The 20412-nt window shown below is 43.7% G+C and overlaps 1 protein-coding gene across 6 annotated transcripts in view; it reads right to left on the minus strand.

The window, feature by feature from the left end:
* Positions 1 to 20412, minus strand: part of LMO1 (LIM domain only 1) — a 506754-nt gene that overhangs the window by 43918 nt on the left and 442424 nt on the right. For all 6 annotated transcript variants that reach the window (XM_085646830.1, XM_085646832.1, XM_085646834.1 and 3 more), the window contains one exon: positions 11612 to 11737. In XM_085646830.1, the coding sequence (XP_085502956.1) occupies positions 11612 to 11737 (126 nt within the window). The remainder of the gene's footprint in view (positions 1 to 11611; positions 11738 to 20412) is intronic.

Genomic DNA, 20412 nt, shown 5'->3' on the forward strand with positions numbered 1-20412 from the left:
TGCAAACTCCCCCAGAGTATGGGCCATGGTGTCTGGCACACCAGAGGAGGAAGGGGGGCAGAAGGGAGACAGAAATGCAGGGGAGGGTGGAGGGAGTAGCTCTTTTAATGCATGTGCAGATGGTGCTCAGCAAGGCTAACCAGAGCAGTCATCTACCCTGCGGGGAAGAGGTGATATGTCAACAGAGCAAGATAGCCATGTCAGGACCCTACATCCCATCAACGGAAGTGCCAGACAGCACATCTGATTGTACAAGTTGGGATAGATTATGCTACTGGATGGTGGGGCTAAGGTATCGCAACCAAATTTGTGACAGTTGAAAGGATAGTGTGATGGATAGCTCTATTTTAGGGGTGTAAAGTTCCAAAGTACCATCTCCAAGTATTTAAATTATACCAAGAAAAGATGCCTTTGTCATTGACCAGACCGTGAGCTGTACAGCATCATGTTTATTCTCTATGATTCCCAAAAATGTCCCTAGATGCGATCAAAGAAATGTACCTGGTTACTGAGGTTGTAAATCACCCTCTCACAGGATGCGATGCGTGACATTTCCATGAGTCATTGGTCAATAGTGGGCAGTATGTGGGATCTTTAATGTTGCGGAAGGCATAGCTTTGCTGCTGGCAAGGACGTTGTTATCCCTTTAGTCTGTGATTCGTCATGCTGGTCAAGTCACAGGTATCATGAAGGAGCTCTAAGTATATCAATGAAACTACAGGCAAGTCAGTGTTAAGAGAAGCTCTTACCAATTGGCACTCCAGTCACAGGATATTCTGTGGAAGGTCCACAGGATGTGCAGCAGGTCACAGTCAATATGCTGACACTATCAACATTTGGTGTTGGCAATAAATCCACCCTGCACAGCTTACGGGAAGTCCAATTCAACATACACAGCATTTTAAAATGAAGGAACTTGGGGCCCGATTCACAGAACTAATCTGAGACAAAATCCTAAACTTACTACTTTTGGTATTCACAGAAGGCATTTAGTAGTAGTAAAGTTAGGATTTTGTCTTAAGTCTGTCTTAAGTTAGTCTTAAATTTGTCTTAATCAAACTGAAGACAAAATCCTAACTTTACTACTACTAAAAGTAGTAAGTTTAGGATTTTGTCTCAGATTCGTTCTGTGAATTGGGCCCTTGGACTCAAAGATACACCTGTCTTGGGCATCTAGTAAGACTGTTGAGGCCTCAGTATAGTCTGTTCATTGATGTCTGCCAAAATATTCTAGAATTCCATAACGTCTCACAAAAAAGATGTTCAGTGAGCACACTGAATAGTCCAAAAGTGCCCCAGGTCATAATATACCGTAGAATTGGAGATTCAGGCAAGAACAAATGCGTTCTCTGGAATGTAACGTGTATGGAGGCAGCTCCAGGCATGGGAGCAGGTGCACTTAATTCGATACAGCCTATGCCACATAATATGTATGCATTTGCAGTGGAATCTTCAAGCAGCCTGAGGAATTTCAGTCTTGGTCAGGCACCATTCCATACGAATGACCGAATGTCCCCATAAATCTGTGTCATCACATAGGGACGTATCAGGAGAGCAGTGTGCCAAAAACAAAACTGTACATAGTTGTATCAGGGTGCTACAGTCATCTTCAATATTTGGATCCTACCCCAGATAGAAAAGTTGAAGTGAGTCCACAGTAGCATGCCATTTTGTTTTTTTCTGTCTGTCAAGAGATTCAGATTGTCCTCCACTATAGACTCCTGTTAAGTTCTATCTCCAGGGATGAGATACTCTTATCCTGTGTACACTATGCATGCCAAGGCTGGCTTTGTTAGTGATTTGTGATATGGGAAAGTCCTCACACTTTCCTCATCATATTCAATATCCTAACAAGGTTGAGAAGAAGTCAATCGCCACCATAAGTATAGAGCATTGCCTCAAGTTAGGTGACTGTGAGCAAAATATCATGTCAATCACTCTTATATCATAAGTCATATGTATCATGAAGGGCAAAGGTCCAAGAGCCAAGAGAAACAAAAATGAATGGTAGCCATGCATCATGCAAACTTTGATCAGGAATGGTTAATTTAGGAACCCTATGCAGTTGACCTCTGCCATAGGATTCATGTAAATCCACCAGACTTTGGAGATGAATTCTTTTTCCACTCCCGCCATTTTCTTGTTGTGAAAGAGGTACCAACACTAAGGCCGGTTGGAAGCTTTCTTTGCATCAAGGGAGACTGCCAGCATTTCCACAGGACTACACTACCTTGGGTTGACATGAAAGATGGTCACACGACTATAGATGGTTTCTATACCACTGACCTGATGCAAATTCCTCTTGCATATTGCATATACGGGAAGGAATCACCTTTTGGATCCTTGCTGGAAAGACGTTGGCCAAAATCTTGACATCTGTGTTTATTAAGGATATGGTATGGTACCTCCCACAGTAGAAGGAGTCCTTGCCCTCCTTGGGTAACAAAGAGATGATTGTCCTTTTCAAGATGTGGATCAAACGGCAAGTCCATCCAACCTCTTAATATGCCTCACACAGTATGCGTACCAGCAAGTCTTTGTTTTATAAAACTTGCCTGTGTACCTATTTTCCCCAGGGGATTTACAATTGGGGAGACCCGCTATGGCTTAAGCAGTTTCTTCAACAGCACTCTCTCCCTCTAAGAAGCTCATCCATTCTGGGAAGAGAATGGGGATTTTCAGGTGTTTCTGGAATCCTTCCTTCGCGGCTGTGGTATCCTCTTTATCAGATTGATCTAGATCCCTACAGGCAAATGTTTGAGATTTCCATCAGGTGTGTTTGTAACAGGTGTCCAGGGTAACTTATAACTGCCACCGGTATTTGGGATCCACACCGTCAGAGATGTAGTGCCAATAGTGTCTCGGCCTTGTAGTTCCTTCGGTAAAGGCACAGTTTCAGCATCACAAATGCCTATTCAGCTTGAGTTAAAGTGCGCATTCAGAGATTATTTCATGTTCTCCAGATGGCAGCCAAGTGCTGGTGATGCATCAGTACTGCAATGTTTTCCATAATGCATTAATTATCATTAGCCATTTCTAATTAGCTTTCCTAGTTACCCATTACAACTGGGCCAAAGATAAAGAGCCTAAATTGTCTGCCTTTTATCTACTAATGTGGAATCGAAGAAGCTTCTTAGATTCGGTCTGTTTAGATCTGTTGGTGCATTTGTCATAAGGAAGAGGAAGGGTACAAATGTCCAAATTCCAATTCAATATCCATGGAAGCGAATGATCAGAAAGGCACAACTCCAGCATATCACAAGAGGATAATGCCAGAAGTAATGAGACTCAGATTGGGAAATCTAATAATCTAAGCGTGAAGTTAGACCATGAATACCAGAAAAGAATGTACAGTTGTGATCGGGCTGGTGTAGTCATCGTCATATATCTAAGAGGCCATGGTCTGTCATAACATAATTAAGGGTGATGGTGTCATTGTCAGTGCACTTATCAGCTGGGCTAACCTTATTTAGTAGGCCAGGTGTCAGGCCTGACATTCTTAGCATGCTTTTCCTCCAAACATTTTGCCTTCCCTCTTCCTTTTATGCTCAATTGGTTTTGTTGGCCTTAGGACTCACTCTGCACACTCTCCCTTTGCTAAATAGTGCTGAAGTGCTTCTCATCATTCCTCTCAACATGGTTAAATTGGCTCACACCCAATTGGCACATTTAATGTACTTGTAAATGACTAGTGAAACAATACTATATGTAACCAGGGCCTGTAAATTCAATGCTACTAGTGGGCCTCCAGCACTTGTCATGCCACCCACTTAAGTAGCTTTGTTAAACATCTCTGTTGCCTGCCATGGCAGCCTGGCTGCAGTTATAAACTGCCATATAGACCTGGAAGGATAATAAAAAGCCTAAGCCCTATTTTCAAATCATATATGTCATCCCTAGCTTAGTCCTTAAACAGTCCATAGGGAAGGGTGCATTGTATTTAAAAAAGGGACAAGAACTGTTAGTGTTCATATTTCCTGGAAGTGAAAAACTCTCCATAGGATGACATTGGGTTACCATATTAAATGTACTATTTGGAACAGGTAGAAGTGTTGTTTTGGTCTAATTTAAAATCGTCTGTAATGGTAAAGTCACATTTTAAGCAACAATTCTGAAATGGCTTCTCGGGGGACACCATGGTGGCCATGGAGCAAGGGCTAAGGGATCACGGTCTGGGATGAAAAATATATCTTAAGGAGAATGTGTAGCATGGTTTTCCAGAAAGGACAGTGGAATAGACACACAGTGCAAGGAAGTTGATTGATCACTAAAGACAAAGACTGTGGTGAGAAAAAGCAAACAATTAAACTTAGAACTGTCAGTAAAATGGAACATGGAGCGAAACAGGCATGGTGCTAGAATACACAATGTATATCAGTGCAGTAACAAGATAATTATCTCCCCTAAGGAAACACTGAGCAATGTTACAGGATTGCGTAATTTAAGGTATTGAATGAATATCCTATGTGTTGAAAAATCCAACAAAACTGTTATCCGTGGGCTACTACCCAGTACCAGAGATTGATTTAAGCTGGGCACCAAACCAATAAAAAAATTAAATGTGATCCCAAGGCAAATGGAAAGCCAGTAGTTGAACAAATCTAGGAAGTAGCAGTGGAGGAACAACAGGGGCTGTTTGAATGGGGGGTGGTCATACTGGGATGAGTATGACCTATTAAGGGGTGCAAGAAGATGTTGCAATCATGAAACCCACAGTAGAAAGGGTTGCAGATTTTGCCAAACAAAGAGCCAGATTTAAAGTCTACAGAAAGGTTTTCGAAAACATACATGAATGTCAGAACACTTAGACGTGTCAGATATATCAAAACATTACTCAAAGCAAATAGCTCATGTGGGTGCTGCAGGGGGAGTAAAAGAGTAGGAGTATAACATATGGAGAAAATGGATGCAGATGATTGAATAGTACAGCAAATGGTCTGCAGGCAACAGAAGACATTTGGAGACACCTAATTTAGGCATGCTGCCCATGTATCCCAGATGGACAGAGTATTCTCTCCTCCCTCGTCATGAAGTGGGAGTTCCGAAAGGAACGACATCGGGTAGAAAGTATGTTTGGGATGGTTCTCCAGTCAGACAGCATTAAAAAGAAGAAAGTGAAAAGTGAGAGTTCACTCAGCTTCCGATATCAATGTCACTAATCGAAAAGGAGCGAGCAAGCTACCAAGTTCCTTAAAGATATCCCTCACAAAAAGAGTGTGAAAAAAACAACTTTAGGCTTTTTGAAAAGACCCCTCAGCCACCAACCTGTTTGGTGGTATGCTTTGTCATTGAAGTCCCACCCAAGACATGAAGCCAGCCCGTCACGGTGTGTTTCGATGCCTGTTTACAGCAGAACAGGTATTTTTGGGGATGTTTCTATACCTCAAATGAGACAAGAGAGTGAATTTAAATTGTCTTCTTGGTTGCCCACCAACATGGTGTAGTATTTGTAAAATAATGGCACCCTTAAACAAGGAATTAAAATAAGTGGTGGATGTGTGGCGAGGAATTAGTGACCTCTTACATCCTTCATAAAGGTCGACATGTTTCAGCTATAATGTTTATATCACCCTAGGGGACCAATATGTCTTTCCTCAGGGCCAAGATTGTGTGAGCACTAAGGCAGGCAATAGTTTTACATTGCGTAGCTTATGGATTTCTGAATTACTCCATTGGAGTTCCTGTGTGAAAAAAAAGGAGAGAGACACATCATTTTGTACTTTCGTAGAAAATACAAACAAGAGTTAAAGACTAAGCACTCACTGCGCACTTACACCATCATGCAAATGGTCCCATTATAAATGAAACTTATGTGCCCTTGAATTGAAATGGCAGCATGCTTCTGTACATGAAGTGCTCTGAGTTTAAACTGTCCCGTGGGGAGCAGGGTCGAGACAGATTTGCATATGGCTGGGTCAAAACTGGAATGGCATGGTGAGCAAAAGAAATGATAGACTTAGACCCGGATCTTTGTACTGTGGATGAATGTTTGATAGTGTTAAGAATTCCGTCCATCAACTGTTGTTTTTGCATTTGTCACCCCGAGTGGGAAGGGTATGCTCAGACGTGGGTCCCTTGCTTTCCATGCCACTGGAATCAAGCTATCCTGGCTGAAGAGGGTTGAAACCCTGAAACTGGTCCTAGGATGCTTGTTTCCAGTCCAGGGAGGACCTGGCTTGGCAGTTCAGGCTGGACTGTTCCCACGAGGCATAGGGTCAAGACAGAATTTCATATGGCTGGGTTCAAACTGGAACGGCATAGTGAGCAAAAAAACGATGGATTTAGGCCCAGATCTCTGTACTGGGGTGAATGTATGACATTGTTCTGCATTCTGTCCATCAACTGTTGTTTTTGCATCTGTACATGGTTCTGCATTAACTCTCATGCAGACTATTCAAATGTGCAGGTGGTGTTTCGCAACGTGATACTTTTTGTGCAGGGCCTAGTGACTCAACATGCACTGCTATATGTCAGCACGCATTATGTCTGTGGCATACATTGATTACAATAACAAGGCTCATAAATAGAAATTAAACAGTGATGTACACAGTGGTAGCTCCTCCGCTACGGCGGAGGAGCTTTGCACCACTGCCCGCAAAAGCAAACTAAAAATAAAATGATATAAATGCAGATCATTTTATTTTTCATCCTGTGGCCCAATCTTGGGTCCTGGGCCACAGCACTGCAGCAGGGGTAGGAGGAGTGGAGGGCCTTGCTGTCAGTGCGCATGATGGTTTGGCTGGCCATCTTAAGATCTGTGATGCTGGGTGGAGAGGCCAGCAGGCACAGGCTCCCAGCTCCCAATGGAGCCCAAAACCAGTGCGCGCCACCCAATCCCTATGCTGCTCTCATGGTGAGAGCAGCATTTGGTATTGGCCGCAGGGAAGCTGGGAGCTTCAGCCTGTGCCCAGGGGAGGAGAAGACCGGCAAGTAGAGCGGCGAGCAGGAGGCTGGCATGTATTTTTTTTAATTGTTTTAGCTCCCCCTCCCACAACCTGCGCTGCCCCCCCACATATTCCTGACACCAGGTGCTACAGGATGTACACACACATTTCAGCAGAGATAAGAACACACATCGTGCTGTTTTTGCACAGTGCCAGGTGAAAACAACATACACTGCTATGTATCGGCAGGGAGAGGTTTGTTTTCTGCCCTGCTTTTAGTAATAAGGCTTGTGATGAATGTTATAACTGTGATAATCACACACAATGCAATATATTAAAAAGACTTGGTTAACATACTTGTCATTGAGTAGTCTCTTACTACCTGGATACTCAGAGGGTGAGACGTGCAGTCAGACACTTTCGAAATCACACACCAATTAGTGATCCCAATCAACATTGACGTATTGTCAGAAAAACGGCACCCCTGTTAAGCCTCCTATCACCGGCACTTACTTTGTCAAGGGTGATCGCCCAAATCCAAACCTACATTGAGGCCTCCACAGCTCTGCATCTTCCCTCGGCCCACAGTCGGTGTCGACTAATCAGTCAGAGAGCAGTGGCCAAGCCTTACAGTGCAGGTGGGCATGTTGGCTGCGTCCAGGGAGAAGCCTTCCAGCATGCCTCACACATTTGGGAGCAAGGCTATGGCGAAAGCAGCACCATGAGAACGGAGGCGGCCGAGAGCTGGAGCTGCAGCATGTGTTTGCAGCTTGTGAAAAGCACAGTGGAGACGAAGGACATGGTTTAGCTGTTGGCGGATGGGTTACTCTGTCACAGCGGTGATGGATAGTTTGTATGCCAAAATATAAATATCATAGTCTATAATGGGATTTACACTTCGGTGGATGGGATATCCGTCACCGCTATGATGAAGTAACCTGTCTGCCAATATCTAAACCAGGCCCTAAGAAAAGACTACGTTTGAACATTATTTTGTACATAACTGTAAAAAGAGAAAAATATCAGCAAACTCCTCCTTGAGGAAATATTTCCATCATGCTGATGCGGTTTGTATAATTGACATGTTTCTTCATAGTGTGCCAAGGGAATCAGGTATAGTGAAATATGTCCCCCCAGATTAGACCATTACAGGGTAGGGTGCATAAGGCAAATTGTGTTCATAAAGAGGTACTATCTCAGTATAAGCTCATTCGAGGCTCAGAACATTGATTCTGGAAAATGAAATATATCATGTAAGGATAGACCATTAGAGAGCAAAAGATAAGAGGCAAGTTATGGTCAGCGGGAGACATTATCTCGGTGTAAGCTCCTTGGAGCCAAAAAGCACAGATCAGCGTGTGTTCCCATTATAGTTGGACACTGTTTCATGGGATGTTGTCATTCAGACCTGTTATTTGCGTGGAGAGTCGATAAATCCAATGCTGTTCCTTTTCAAACCATTTCCTTTCAGTGTTGACTTTGTTGCCTCCAGTTGTTCAATTATGACCCATTTCATGTCTTCAGGGGTGTGGCCTTCTTTCAGAAAGTTATCAGTCATCATTCTGACAACCTTTTTACTTATTCAGGACTGCCAAGGAAAACCTGGCGAGCCAAAACATGAAAACTATTACATTACCCTCACACACTGGGAGCAACATTCAGTGTGCCAGGCACATTTGTTTTTATTCCTAGGTTTGTAAAACAAACAAAGAAACGTTGATGTGCATGCATGTTGAAGGTGGTGCTCATACAGCAAAGCTGCAGTGCTTTCAGCGTAGCACTCGCAGCCGCGGCTCCTCTGAAGGCATAGAAGTCTCCACCAGGTAGGTGGAGAACTGTAAATATGTGGGCTGTAGTCCATCAGACCCGTGGAGTACATCCCTCCACTCCCCTCGTGTAACAGGTCCTAATTGTTGGTATAAAAGTAATGTATGCTTTAATCAGACATCTAATACAGAGAGACAGTTTCGATAGTTGAGTAATAGTATCCTCTGTTATTTGCCCACAGTGTTCCAAGACCACTTCGGTGTCAGACAAATAAATGATTATTGTTATTACTATTATTATTATTAGTAGTAGTAGTAGTAGTAGTAGTAGTATTAGGCTGTTCAGAAGAAAATCAATTTGTGATCTTAAGCGCTATATTTTTCATTTGCATTTGAGGGTAAGGGCGCAAGCTTGTGAAACTCAACCAAGCACTGGTCCTGAGAGAGGGGGCTCGCTGGGCATGCACATTTGCAGTGTGAACCTTTCTGCTGATAGCCCGTGCCTTTCACTGCAGCACTGCACATGTGAACAACAAACTGAATCAAGTTCAGCATGTGTCTGAGCATCAGTTTATTTTTACAAACTATCACACAAATGACACATTATTTTCATGATGGAAGTTCCTAATGACAGGTTTGTTTTGTATATAGTATAGGGGAGAGGAGAGACTATTTCATTCACCACACTCTTCATCACTGGATGATGATGCTAGATCTATGGTGTGAAAGGGGGAGTGAACCATGAGCCTAGTAGTACATTCCACCACAGATTCTAGCTGTTTGGATTTTGAGGCCCATAGAAGGATCACACTTCTTTATGGAATTTACTAATTGGTCCGTTAGGAATGCTCATTGTAACCCATATCATTTTCCAAGCAATCGTTATGTTTCTGCTTTTTTCAGCTTTCAGATGAGCTATGTCTTGAGGGTATAATACACACTAAAGAGTAGCAGTAGCAGCTCACACAGGCAAGAGCGAGGAGGTGGCGGGGCAGGGTGGGTGGTGGGAGGGTAGTGGAATTTGACAGATGACAGGATCAGTAATAATAAATAAATAAATAAATAAATAAAAACACATACTTTGCACTCACCACATCCCCGCGTCGGCGATCGCCAAGAAAGTGGTTTTATTTATTTATTTGTTTAATATTACTTATCCCATGGTCTGTCGACTTTCAATACCTCCCACCCCGCCCCTTCCCCGCCTCACCGCTCTTACCTGTGCGAGCCACCACTGAAGAGTAGGCACAGGTGCTTTTGTGCACCACCTGCATCCTGCAGCACCTTCAAGGAATTGATGGCAAGATATCTTACAGAACGGAAATAGACATGTCATTAAGGTGTGGCTGGGGTTGCAACAGAGCCTTCCATGGTTCACCTTTGGCTCGGTTGCCTGCCTATTATTGGCTTTTGTATATTTTAGAAAATATTCACCCACTTGATACATACTGTAGAATTTTAATTTAAACCTTCCTATGAACTGTTCACGGTCAAAGGCTGTTTGATGTCACTTCATGTGATGTGATTAGGATCACAGTTAGGATCACAGTTGATGGGGTTACCCTCTGTGACATCCTCCGTGTCCGCAGCTGTGTGAGGCGACACCTTATTCTGGGTAAATGAAGACAGGGAGGAGCTTTCGAAGATATGAATATCGTCCTTGTCTTTGTCATGTTTAAAGGCAGAATTACCGTGTAATAGTGATGGCCCTGAGGGACAGCTTTACACCGCCCGCAGGAGCGCAGCCTGGTCACTGAGCCCAGGGGGCGAGAGCTTCAGATTTTTCAACAATCACTCGGGCATGGAATGTTTAAAATATCTTATAGACAAGGAGGACTCATGAAAGGGGCTTTAGAGGCAGTGGAAAGAGAGAAGAATACTGAATGGTAGGGGAAATAGGTGGGAGAAAACACAATATTTGGTAAACAAAGCCAAAACTTCTAAAGACAGAGGGGAGTGTGTATGCATTTTTGTCTGTATTTCTGTAAAAAAAGTCCTTGTGAAATCCGACAGAGTCCTCGCCATACCGTGCTAAAGCACCTGTAGCCAACTAATTACCAGAAAATACATTTGTGCAGGTGCGGGTGGGGGGATAAAACCTCAAATACCCCTCCCTCCCCCCCCCCCCCCCCCAACACCTCCTTGAAGCTACGCCACAATTGATCCACGTCAGCATTTCTGTATCTTGCCAATGTGCTATATGAAAAGGGCTCCCAGCAAAAGACATGTGGAAACACACGTTGGTTAATATGATAATGGGCTGCATATAGCACTTTAGCCCAAGTTACAATGGGGCTGGGAAATTCTGGCCGCTGTGCAAACCCCTGTGTGCACTGGGGTTGGAATTGTGAGCTGTGCAGAATTTAGCACATAGACGAGTACCGAGCGTGATAAATGTCGCAGCCCAGCGATTTCCTCGTGTGCATACAGCAGGTCAAACCTGACACATTCTACCGAGGTAAAAAGCTCGGAAAATACTGGAATATGCAGATTTTTGGTACAGAAGTCAGCAAAACCTCCATGTTATACACGATTCCGAATGGCTTAGCTTGTAATATGCAACAGTTGTGGCCGCCGATAAATACTGAGATCGGCTGTTGTCGTTTGTCATTAATTTTAATGTCGCATCCGCCCCCGGAGCACTCGTAATCAGAGACACGCCTGCATACTAATCATTTAAAGATGGCTACAACTGTATATCTGCACCGCATAAGCAATGAAATACGCAAACATTCTGAGGTGTGGGAAACTGAAGGTGACCTTCGTTCTAGGTTTAGCACAAACAATCAGGCTATGATTTGCATTGGAAAATGCCCATCTATAGCAGGTGTGTGTTTAAAGCCCTGATCTCCACAGGCTCTGGCTAATGGCCTGCACGTGGGCGATCGGTTTCCGGTTCCTGCGGGTGACAACATAGGCTCGTTCTTGTTTTTGAGCGGGAGTGGACCTCGGCGTTCTCACCTCTGGTTGCAGAGCTGGCAGGCGAAGCAGTCCAAGTGGTAAACATTATCTCTGGCCCTCATCACCATCTCGAAAGCAGGGATCAGTTTACTGCAGGCTGCACAATTCCCAGTGGTACCGAAGAGCCTGCCAAGAAAGCATATTCATTAGAAACAATTTTAATTAAATGGTGGAAAGACTAATTAAGTATAATTAGCAGCATCAAATACTGTATTCCAGTAATAGGCGTAGCAATCTCCATTTTGCTGACCAAACTGAAGGGTGTGAGGAGGGGGAGGAGAGTTACAGATTAGAATGCACCACTGTGTAGCTTGAACACCATCATAACATCTATTTTGTCCAGCAATGAGCTGCAGAATAACATTTTAGAGGTGTCTTATAATAAATATCGTTTATGAATTGTATGAGACGGACTGGAAACAGTTGCCACATTCAAGCCTCGGTCCCATCTTTTGAATTTTACGGATCAGATCTGTGCCGCTTTCGAAACATGGTGCATTTTTTGGTTGTTTACTGTATAGTGCAATGGTCTGTGGACTACACATTCTGCCTCCACCCCCAACATAATTCCACCTATCAGAGCCCTGCTTAGCACCATCACATGACATGGGTGCCCTGCTTCTCCTTCCACTCACACGTTGTCGCTTACCCTCCCAGAGGGCCGCTCCTGTTTCTTCTCCTGTCCTGACATCTTTTAATGATTCGCAAAGGGCATTCAGCTTGGGTGTCCAGATAACGGACGCGGAGTTGAACTATGTGTTACTTGTATTGACCTACCAGGTTCTGGAAAAAGCCTATGGCCATAACCTCTGCATGGACTGCTCTTCTGGGCTTCTGGGTGAATACTAGCACATTAATCCTGCCTGCATGAAACCAGTGCCCGGTTTGGGTTGTTCCTCTGCTGCTCTTGGGTGGATCCTACAGTGATTTATCCTAGCTGTCTGTAACAAGCACATGTCGAGAGCTGTTCTTCACGCTCCTGGATGGACCCTGACAGGCATAGTCTGAAATCCACTTGCCACTGCTAAATCTCGATGATATAAGGATGCTTGCTTAATGTACCACCTGGCCATTAGGTCGTAGTCTCCTAGATCTGCGACTTTCCACATTTGTGCGTCTTGTTTGTATAGACTATTTCTTAGACGACCTGCACATCGGGCGGTGGCGTTTAGAGCCCTGGCTGCTTGTAAGCTGTGCATGCCTGCGGATTACCCCTCTATTGCGCCTGGGTAAACTCTAAGGTGCATTCCCTCTGGCTGAATTGCCCCCATGTAATCCTTAAACTACTCTTCAACTCTCCTGGAGCTGGGATGGATGCTTGTATACAGTGCATGCCCATAGTTTGTTCTCCGATCACTCCTGTATGGAACCGACTGAATGTTTACCCCATCTACCTGCACCCAGCGCATTCCTCTCACTCACTCCCACTTCCCCGCTAGTAAGCTTGTACTACAATTGTGTTCTGTAAATACCTGTGGGTTACTCCTTCTCACTCCTGAATGGACGCAGATCATTTACCATGGATGGCATCATGCAGTGTTAAAGGCCCGAGCCCATGGCAAGGGCCTTTAACAAAGAAGCAGGCCTTTAATGGCATGTAGAGCTTGATATGGAAGGCTCTCAGGCTATTAGAACATTCCATCCGTAGAGGTCAGAATGTTCTAATTTGTAAAACAAAGGCCTCACTGAGCCCGAGGGGATTGAAATCCGCTCCTACTCCGTGAGGCCTTTGTTCACAGCATCAGCTGTGAACAAACATTGGAATGTTGATGCTCCAGGCTTCTACTGGCCATTAGAAGCCCGGAGCACTCCATGGTCTTCAATAGAGCTCCCAACATTCCAATGTTCTAATGTATGGTAAACACAAGACATGTAAGGGATGTAACAGAACGACACAGACTACAGTGCATGAAGTAATCATGGATGAGTTGCGACAGGTGTTTACTCTTTGCGTATTCCCAATTAGTTCATCCTCATTGGGTATGGAGGGTACATCTAGTGTTCATCCGCATCACAGCTCTGCTGAGACCGCTCCTGATGAAACAAAATAAAGAAAGCCCAGACACAACCGTTTGCACTGTAATAAATCTCTTTCCCGAACCCTGCACGTGAAAATGCTCGGCTAAAAGGAAACTGCGCCATTAACTATCCAAACAGTCACCCCAAGACCCATAAAAAGGATGGCAGGGGCCGTGTACACGAGGTATTTGGGATGCAGGGATGCAGCGTGCACAGTGGAACAGCTGGCAATGTTTGTTTGAAACTGAAACCTTGTTAGTTTAGGTAGGTGGACAAAAGGACCTCTTCTAAACAATACCCGCTGCCCCATACCATGGCCTAGATGTCAAAAAGACGCATGATCACTCTCAGCTCACCACCTGCTTCTTCTTTGTCCAGTGTGCAGAGCTCAAGGGCCGAATAAAGTTGCTTAGCGCAGTGTTATTAAACTGGGGGGGCTTGGGGCCCGATGCGCTGTTCTCGAGTCAAAGTACCCGCACTTTATGCACAGTGATTAGCTTGCCACTCAAGAATATGTTTGCTCTGGGACAAATATACTGATCCGTCACAGCGTAAAACTGATATTTGCAAGGGCTTTAAAATATAGTGCCTCGTGCACATTAATGAGGCCAGAGGAGGCCGGTGAGCACCTGCAGAGCTCCAGTCCTCTATGAGCCTTTGCAAAATGGTACAATTGAGCCCTTGTCCCTTAAGGAGACACTGAATACCATCACAAAAGTAACCTGCAAAAACTACAAAACAGTGGAAGGAATGCTCAAATGAATGTCAGCCACTAGTGATTGCCCCGGGCCGCATTTCAGACAACATTTTTCACCCACTGTGCCATTCTAGACAGATAACCACTTTGTGCAAATCTATCTTGGTCCTGCTCCAATGGTATTACAAATACCTGTCATAATTCAAAGGGCATTGGGGGGAGCATGCAGTAGCTCTTTGGACAGCTGTGCGCCCCCCCATGCACACAGCTGAACTTCAAAAAGTGGAAACAGTCCTCATGATCATCTTATACTTTGTGTATGTATACCATCCCCTTTCAATTATGGACATTCCAGTAGCAGTGATGCACACTGTCATAATTTGTGTTAAAGGTTAATCCTTCAAAGATGTTCTTTCCATTACAGATGCAGTCAGTTTGGACGAGACCCCACTGATGCCCTGGCTCCCAGGATATTGCAGACTTTTCCCCACTAACTTGGTGAAAGTGGTTCTTCCCTCACACCAGAGGGTGGACAGGCTGTCAGCCAAAGTATAAATATGGCCAACTGACTATCCAAACGCAGTGTGCAGCAAGAGTGCAGAGGATTTCAGAACCAGGGATACAATAAGATAAACAATGTAAGTCTGGCTGAGAAACCCAATGGTGTAAAAAGAGCTGTGCTTTTTTCAGTCTCCTAATACTCATGACTCCCATTCATCTCATAACAAACTGATTCCTTTAGGTTTTATCCTGTTTCCAAAGTAGCCGTAGGCCACATAGTCATGAAAATTAAGTCAAGAAATGTTTAACTCAATAAAGCTCAAAGATTAATCTTGTACTCATTCCATAAGATGTTCATACTCGAATTTATTTCCCAAAGTGTCACATCTTCATGGATTCTACTTTGAAACAAGCCTTTACCTTGGTAAATTTAACTAAAATCAAGAGAGCCCAGGTAAATATTATCCAATTGCTGGGTCAGCTCTGTTGAATCAATTCCTGCAAAATGTTCAACCTGCTCAGTCTTTTCTCCATGCCAGTCACGCTGCAGAAATAGCCCCCTTTGATATAAAGCTCAAAGCTTTTGTGACCATTGATAATGGAGATATATCTACAATGATCATACTGGGCCTCTCCACCATGTTTGATCAGGAAGTTTCCCACACACTACCTGATCTTCTCCAGTCATTCTGATAAGCGCCAGGGATATAAGTAATGGAGTTTAAACATTTTCCATCTTTTATGGCAGATCAAACTATCATGACTCCTGTTGTCCATGTCTAATCTTTGCTCAGCTGGTACAATGCTCATGAAAAGGGCGTTTCTGGGTACAGAGGCACATGAAACTAATTCAAACCAAACTGGGCAATGACAGCACCCCAGCTGTCCATAGGCCTCCAACGCTTCCTTTGATTTCCAGTGGGCAGCACTGTCAGGATGAAATCAAGCTAAGTTCTACAAACTCAGCTACATATTGAGAGAGGGTGAGGGATTTGATAAACCTGAAAAAGCTCCAGACAGATGATTTGGGTTACTGGTTGAGGGAGGTGTAATCCTACTAAAGCAGCAACCACACTCTCTCTCAGGGTAAAACACAAGCAAATCCCAAATTAACATGTGCTTAACCCTCTGGTAACTTGGCACAAAATTAGTTAGGCGTAACGCAGAGGCAATGTGCATGCAGCACTTCAAACAGTAATAAAGTGAAAACATAACACAAAAATAATCACACACTAATTTACAAAAATAGAGTAAAATTTCATAAATTATTTGACACCAAAATGATAAGAATCCAATAAGTAGAACCGGAGACATGCAATTTAAAAGATTTCAGGTAACTAAAGTGCCTAAAGTACAAAGCGGGTAGAAGGGTGCCTTCAAGGGATTTGTTTGGTGAATAGTTTGTATAGTTTTGATTCTTAATTGAAGGTAGGGTAGTTATATACCTACCGATTTATTAGTTGTCACTTTTTGAATACTTAAATCAGCTTAGTTTGTCAGAGTCAGGATTGATTAATGTGCGAATGAATCATCACATATTAGCCTGAATACAATAAAATCAATAAACCAAAAGGAGGAGATACAAGCGGGTGTATATGTAAAAATTGAATTTATATTTCTAGCTCAAAAGGGTACTTCAAATTACAACAATTATTAATAAGGTTCGCCGTCTAGACGTGTATGCAAGACTCAAACCTTCAGAACAGCCAGATTAACTCGCTGACATCTTTATAACTACTTGAACATTTAACGGTGTCGGTAAACAGACACAAGAGTAGGTCCGCCACACAGAGTTTTTTGAGATCCAAATAACCCACAGATTAAGACGTGGGCTTTTTGACAATCATCTGAACTTTATTGACTACGATATACCGGGCAGTTACGAATTGAGGACTCCACGTCCCGTTTGATTTTCATTGGATAAAATAACTCATAGTGATTTGAGATAAACACTACAATATTCTTGGAAGAACGAAGCAAAAAATTCTGACTCTTTGCACTGGGATATTGTCAAGACATTAAGGGGTCAACCTTGTAAATAAAATTGTCCGGAGGATGGTCTTGGTAAAGAAAACCTAAAGACCGAAACGTCGACAATCACACTGTTTTCCAGAGAAATGACTATATATTGTTGTGAAAAAGTGTTTGATCAATTTGAAAGTGAAGGCATCAAATATTGAAATATTTCCTTTCATTGTATTAATAATTGTTGTAATTTGAAGTACCCTTTTGAACTAGAAATATAAATTCAATTTTTATATATACACCCGCTTGTATCTCCTCCTTTTGGTTTATTGATTTTATTGTATTCAGGCTAATATGTGATGATTCATTCGCACTTTACTCAATCCTGACTCTGACAAACTAAGCTGATTTAAGTATTCAAAAAGCGACAACTAATAAATCTGTAGGTATATAACTACCCTACCTTCAATTAGGAATCGAAACTATACAAACTATTTACCAAACAAATCTCTTAAAGGCACCCTTCTACCTGTTTATTCATATTTGCCCGAGCCGTCAAGGGTATATTGGGTTGTCCACTGCACTTACCTTAAAGTACAAAGCGGCACTCAAAGTTATCTGATCGTGCAAGACCGGGTTAAAATCACAAGTTAGGGCCGACTGCGATGTAGCTTTGGCCGAACACAGGGACCAGGTTAGTTCTGCTGAAAGGGTTACCTTTAAAGTCCAGAGCAAAGAGTTCCATTCATGGTAGAAGAGAACTCTTTGCTCTGGACTGGACTGTCATTGCTGGAGCATCACATTGGGGGTTACCGTGAGTTGTGGATGCTGTAGTTTGAAGTGCAGATCTTGCATATCAGGGCGTCGCTGGCAGTCACTGTGACTCGAAGAATTGGGTTCACTAGAGCTCCGCGTTGGTGGGCAGCAAGATCCTGGCGCAAATAGGCCCATTCGAGAAGAGCCCAAAACCTCAGGATTTCTTCTTTTCACTGAGGAGAGAGCCAACCTGAGCCATACCAAGGGTCTAGGACCTGAGGGGCACTTTTTTGGGGTCAGGAACTCACTTCAGTAGAGGCCAGCAGGGCTCAAGCAGGCCCAGTTGCAGGTCCAGGCAGTAGATCAGTTAACCAGCTGCAGGTAGCCTCTGGCGCTTGTTATGTCTCTGAAGCTCAGAAGAGAACATGAGGTCAGTCAGCTGAGCATTCAAGCCACTTCAGCTTGGGATGAAGGGTGCAGGTCCAGTCTTCCTTCCCAGCATGCAGAGCAGCAGGCAGCAGAACAGCAGAGTACCAGAGCAGCACGGTGGCTGTAGTCCTTGCAGCAAAGCAGCACAACAGTGCTTCTTATGCAGTATTCATAGGTTCAGAGGTGTACTTAAGAGTGGGTGTCAGGGTCCAATATTTATACCTGGTGCCCACAATGAAGTAGGAGAAGTTTCTAGAAAATCCATTGAAGTTTCCTGCCTCCCCTGTCCAGGCTGGATGCATGAACTATGCAGTAGTGACAAGTCATGTGTGTGAAGGCAGGGCACAGCCTATTCCGTTGCAAGTGTGGCAGTAGCCAGCTCCGCCATCCTGCTCCCATACTGTCAGGTGATAGTCCATCCAGGCACACCTAATCTCTCGATTGTGTGGCTGTCTGGGAGGAATAAAAACAGTCAAACTGCAAAGTAAACACAGTCATGTGACCCAGGAACAGCCTGCAGGCACCAAACAGTTAGGGCAGGAAAAAGACAGCTTTCTAAAAGTGGCATTTTCACAATTATAACTTAAAATCCAACTTCACCATTAAAGAAGATTTTTAAGTACAGTTTCTCAGACACCAAACATGAAAGGTTTAACTGTTACCAATCAAGTGGTAGCACTTATTAAATGTAATACAGCAACCCAATGTTGTCTTATGGGAGAGGTAGGCTTTATAGTAGACAGTAGTGAAAAACAAATTTAATTTAAGAGTTTTACTTTACCAGGATATAAAAACTTAAAAGTTAATGCCAACTTTTTAAATACACTGCACCCTGCCTCCTGGTGTGTAGGGTCAACAGGTCAAAAGGGATGATTAAACCACACATACAAACTGCAGTGGCAGGTCTGAGATGTTTAAAAAGGCTATTTTAGTGGTTGTCACATTTAAAGAGGACGGCTTCCTAGGATCATTTAATTTACAGGCCATGGGTGCATGTAGTACCACTTTACTGGGGTTTTACAAGTGAATTAAAGGTCCCAATTGGATGGAATCCAATGTCCACATGTTTAAAGGAGAGGGCAAAAGCACTGTAGCACTAGTTAGCAGTGGTAAAGTGCTCAGAGTCCTAAATGCCATGAAAAACGGATTCCAAAAATAGAGTAAAGGCAAATGTTTGGGGATGACACTGCAGAAAGGACAAGTACAACACTGACCAGCAAATGTTCCTGTGTTTTCTAATGAAATATTATTAGCAGTGAACTTTAGATGGTAATGCTGTGAAAGTCTGATGTGCTCACCCAGACTGTAACAAGACAAAACAAAACAAGAAACAGATGCCGGACACGTTGCCAAGATACTGACAGGTCTTCTTTGCTAATATACAATCTTGCAACCTGCATAAATCCGCACACAAACCGCATCACAGACAAACGTACAACAGGACTCAAATATTTTGACTATCTGTAAACAATGTATATTGAGTAGCAATCCAGCCCTTTTGCATGAAACTGTGTTGGTTTACCCACCAGGAGTAAGAATGTTTATTGGTCACAATTTCAAGGTGGTAGAAATTGGGTTATTAGTCAAGAGGGGTGAGATCCCCAGTCAAGTAATAAACACAATCCTTGTTAGGGTGAATGTCAGAAATGGGGCTCTCCAATTGGCAAGGGTTTGCACCTTTGTCCGAATGAGGACCCTTCCTTCTAGTCAAATTAAGGGAGTTGCACTCTTAAAATAACCCCTGCTCACCTCCTTGGTAGCATGGTATGAGCAGCCAGGCTTATCTTAGAGGCAGTGTGTAAGGCATTTGCACATTCCCAAGTGTAATACAGTGAAGGCACTACAAAAGGACACCACACCAGTTTAGAAAAATATCCAATATTTTATATATCCAAAACAAGACCAAGAACCCTAAAAATCCACCATACAGTTCTCAGAAATCTTCAGTAATCAAAGTAGATATGAAATTCAGTTCCTTGAAGTCAATAGCTCTGTCTGGAGGTATCACAGCATCGTGAACAACAAATCCAAACAGTTCTAGCTGACCGCGGCATCGCAGGCCAGCTACGGTGTCGGGAAGACCCGTAAAACAGTACCTTTAGAAGTGCAGGGCATCGTCGACCTCTCGATGAGCCACGGTTCCGGAGGTCAGTGCAGGAGTCGTCATGCCCTTGAAGTCACATGTGTTGCAGATAGAACTCCTCGCGGTTGAAGTCGGGAGTGCTGGCATCGGCAGGCATCGGGGTGTGTTGTGAAGTGCAGCGGTGCGGCGTGTGGTGCCCTCAGGTCACGGTGCAGGCAGCGGCTCGGTGACGGGCATCCAGCGGCGTCGGTAAAACCCGGGTTGTGGTGCGAAGTGATGCTGTGCTCGTCACGGTGCAAGCAGCGTCGTCGTCGTTGCTGAATCGCTGTCTTTGGCTGACGAACTGGAGTC

Source organism: Triturus cristatus, chromosome 3_2 (assembly GCF_964204655.1).
Source record: "Triturus cristatus chromosome 3_2, aTriCri1.1, whole genome shotgun sequence".
Taxonomy (NCBI): domain Eukaryota; kingdom Metazoa; phylum Chordata; class Amphibia; order Caudata; family Salamandridae; genus Triturus; species Triturus cristatus.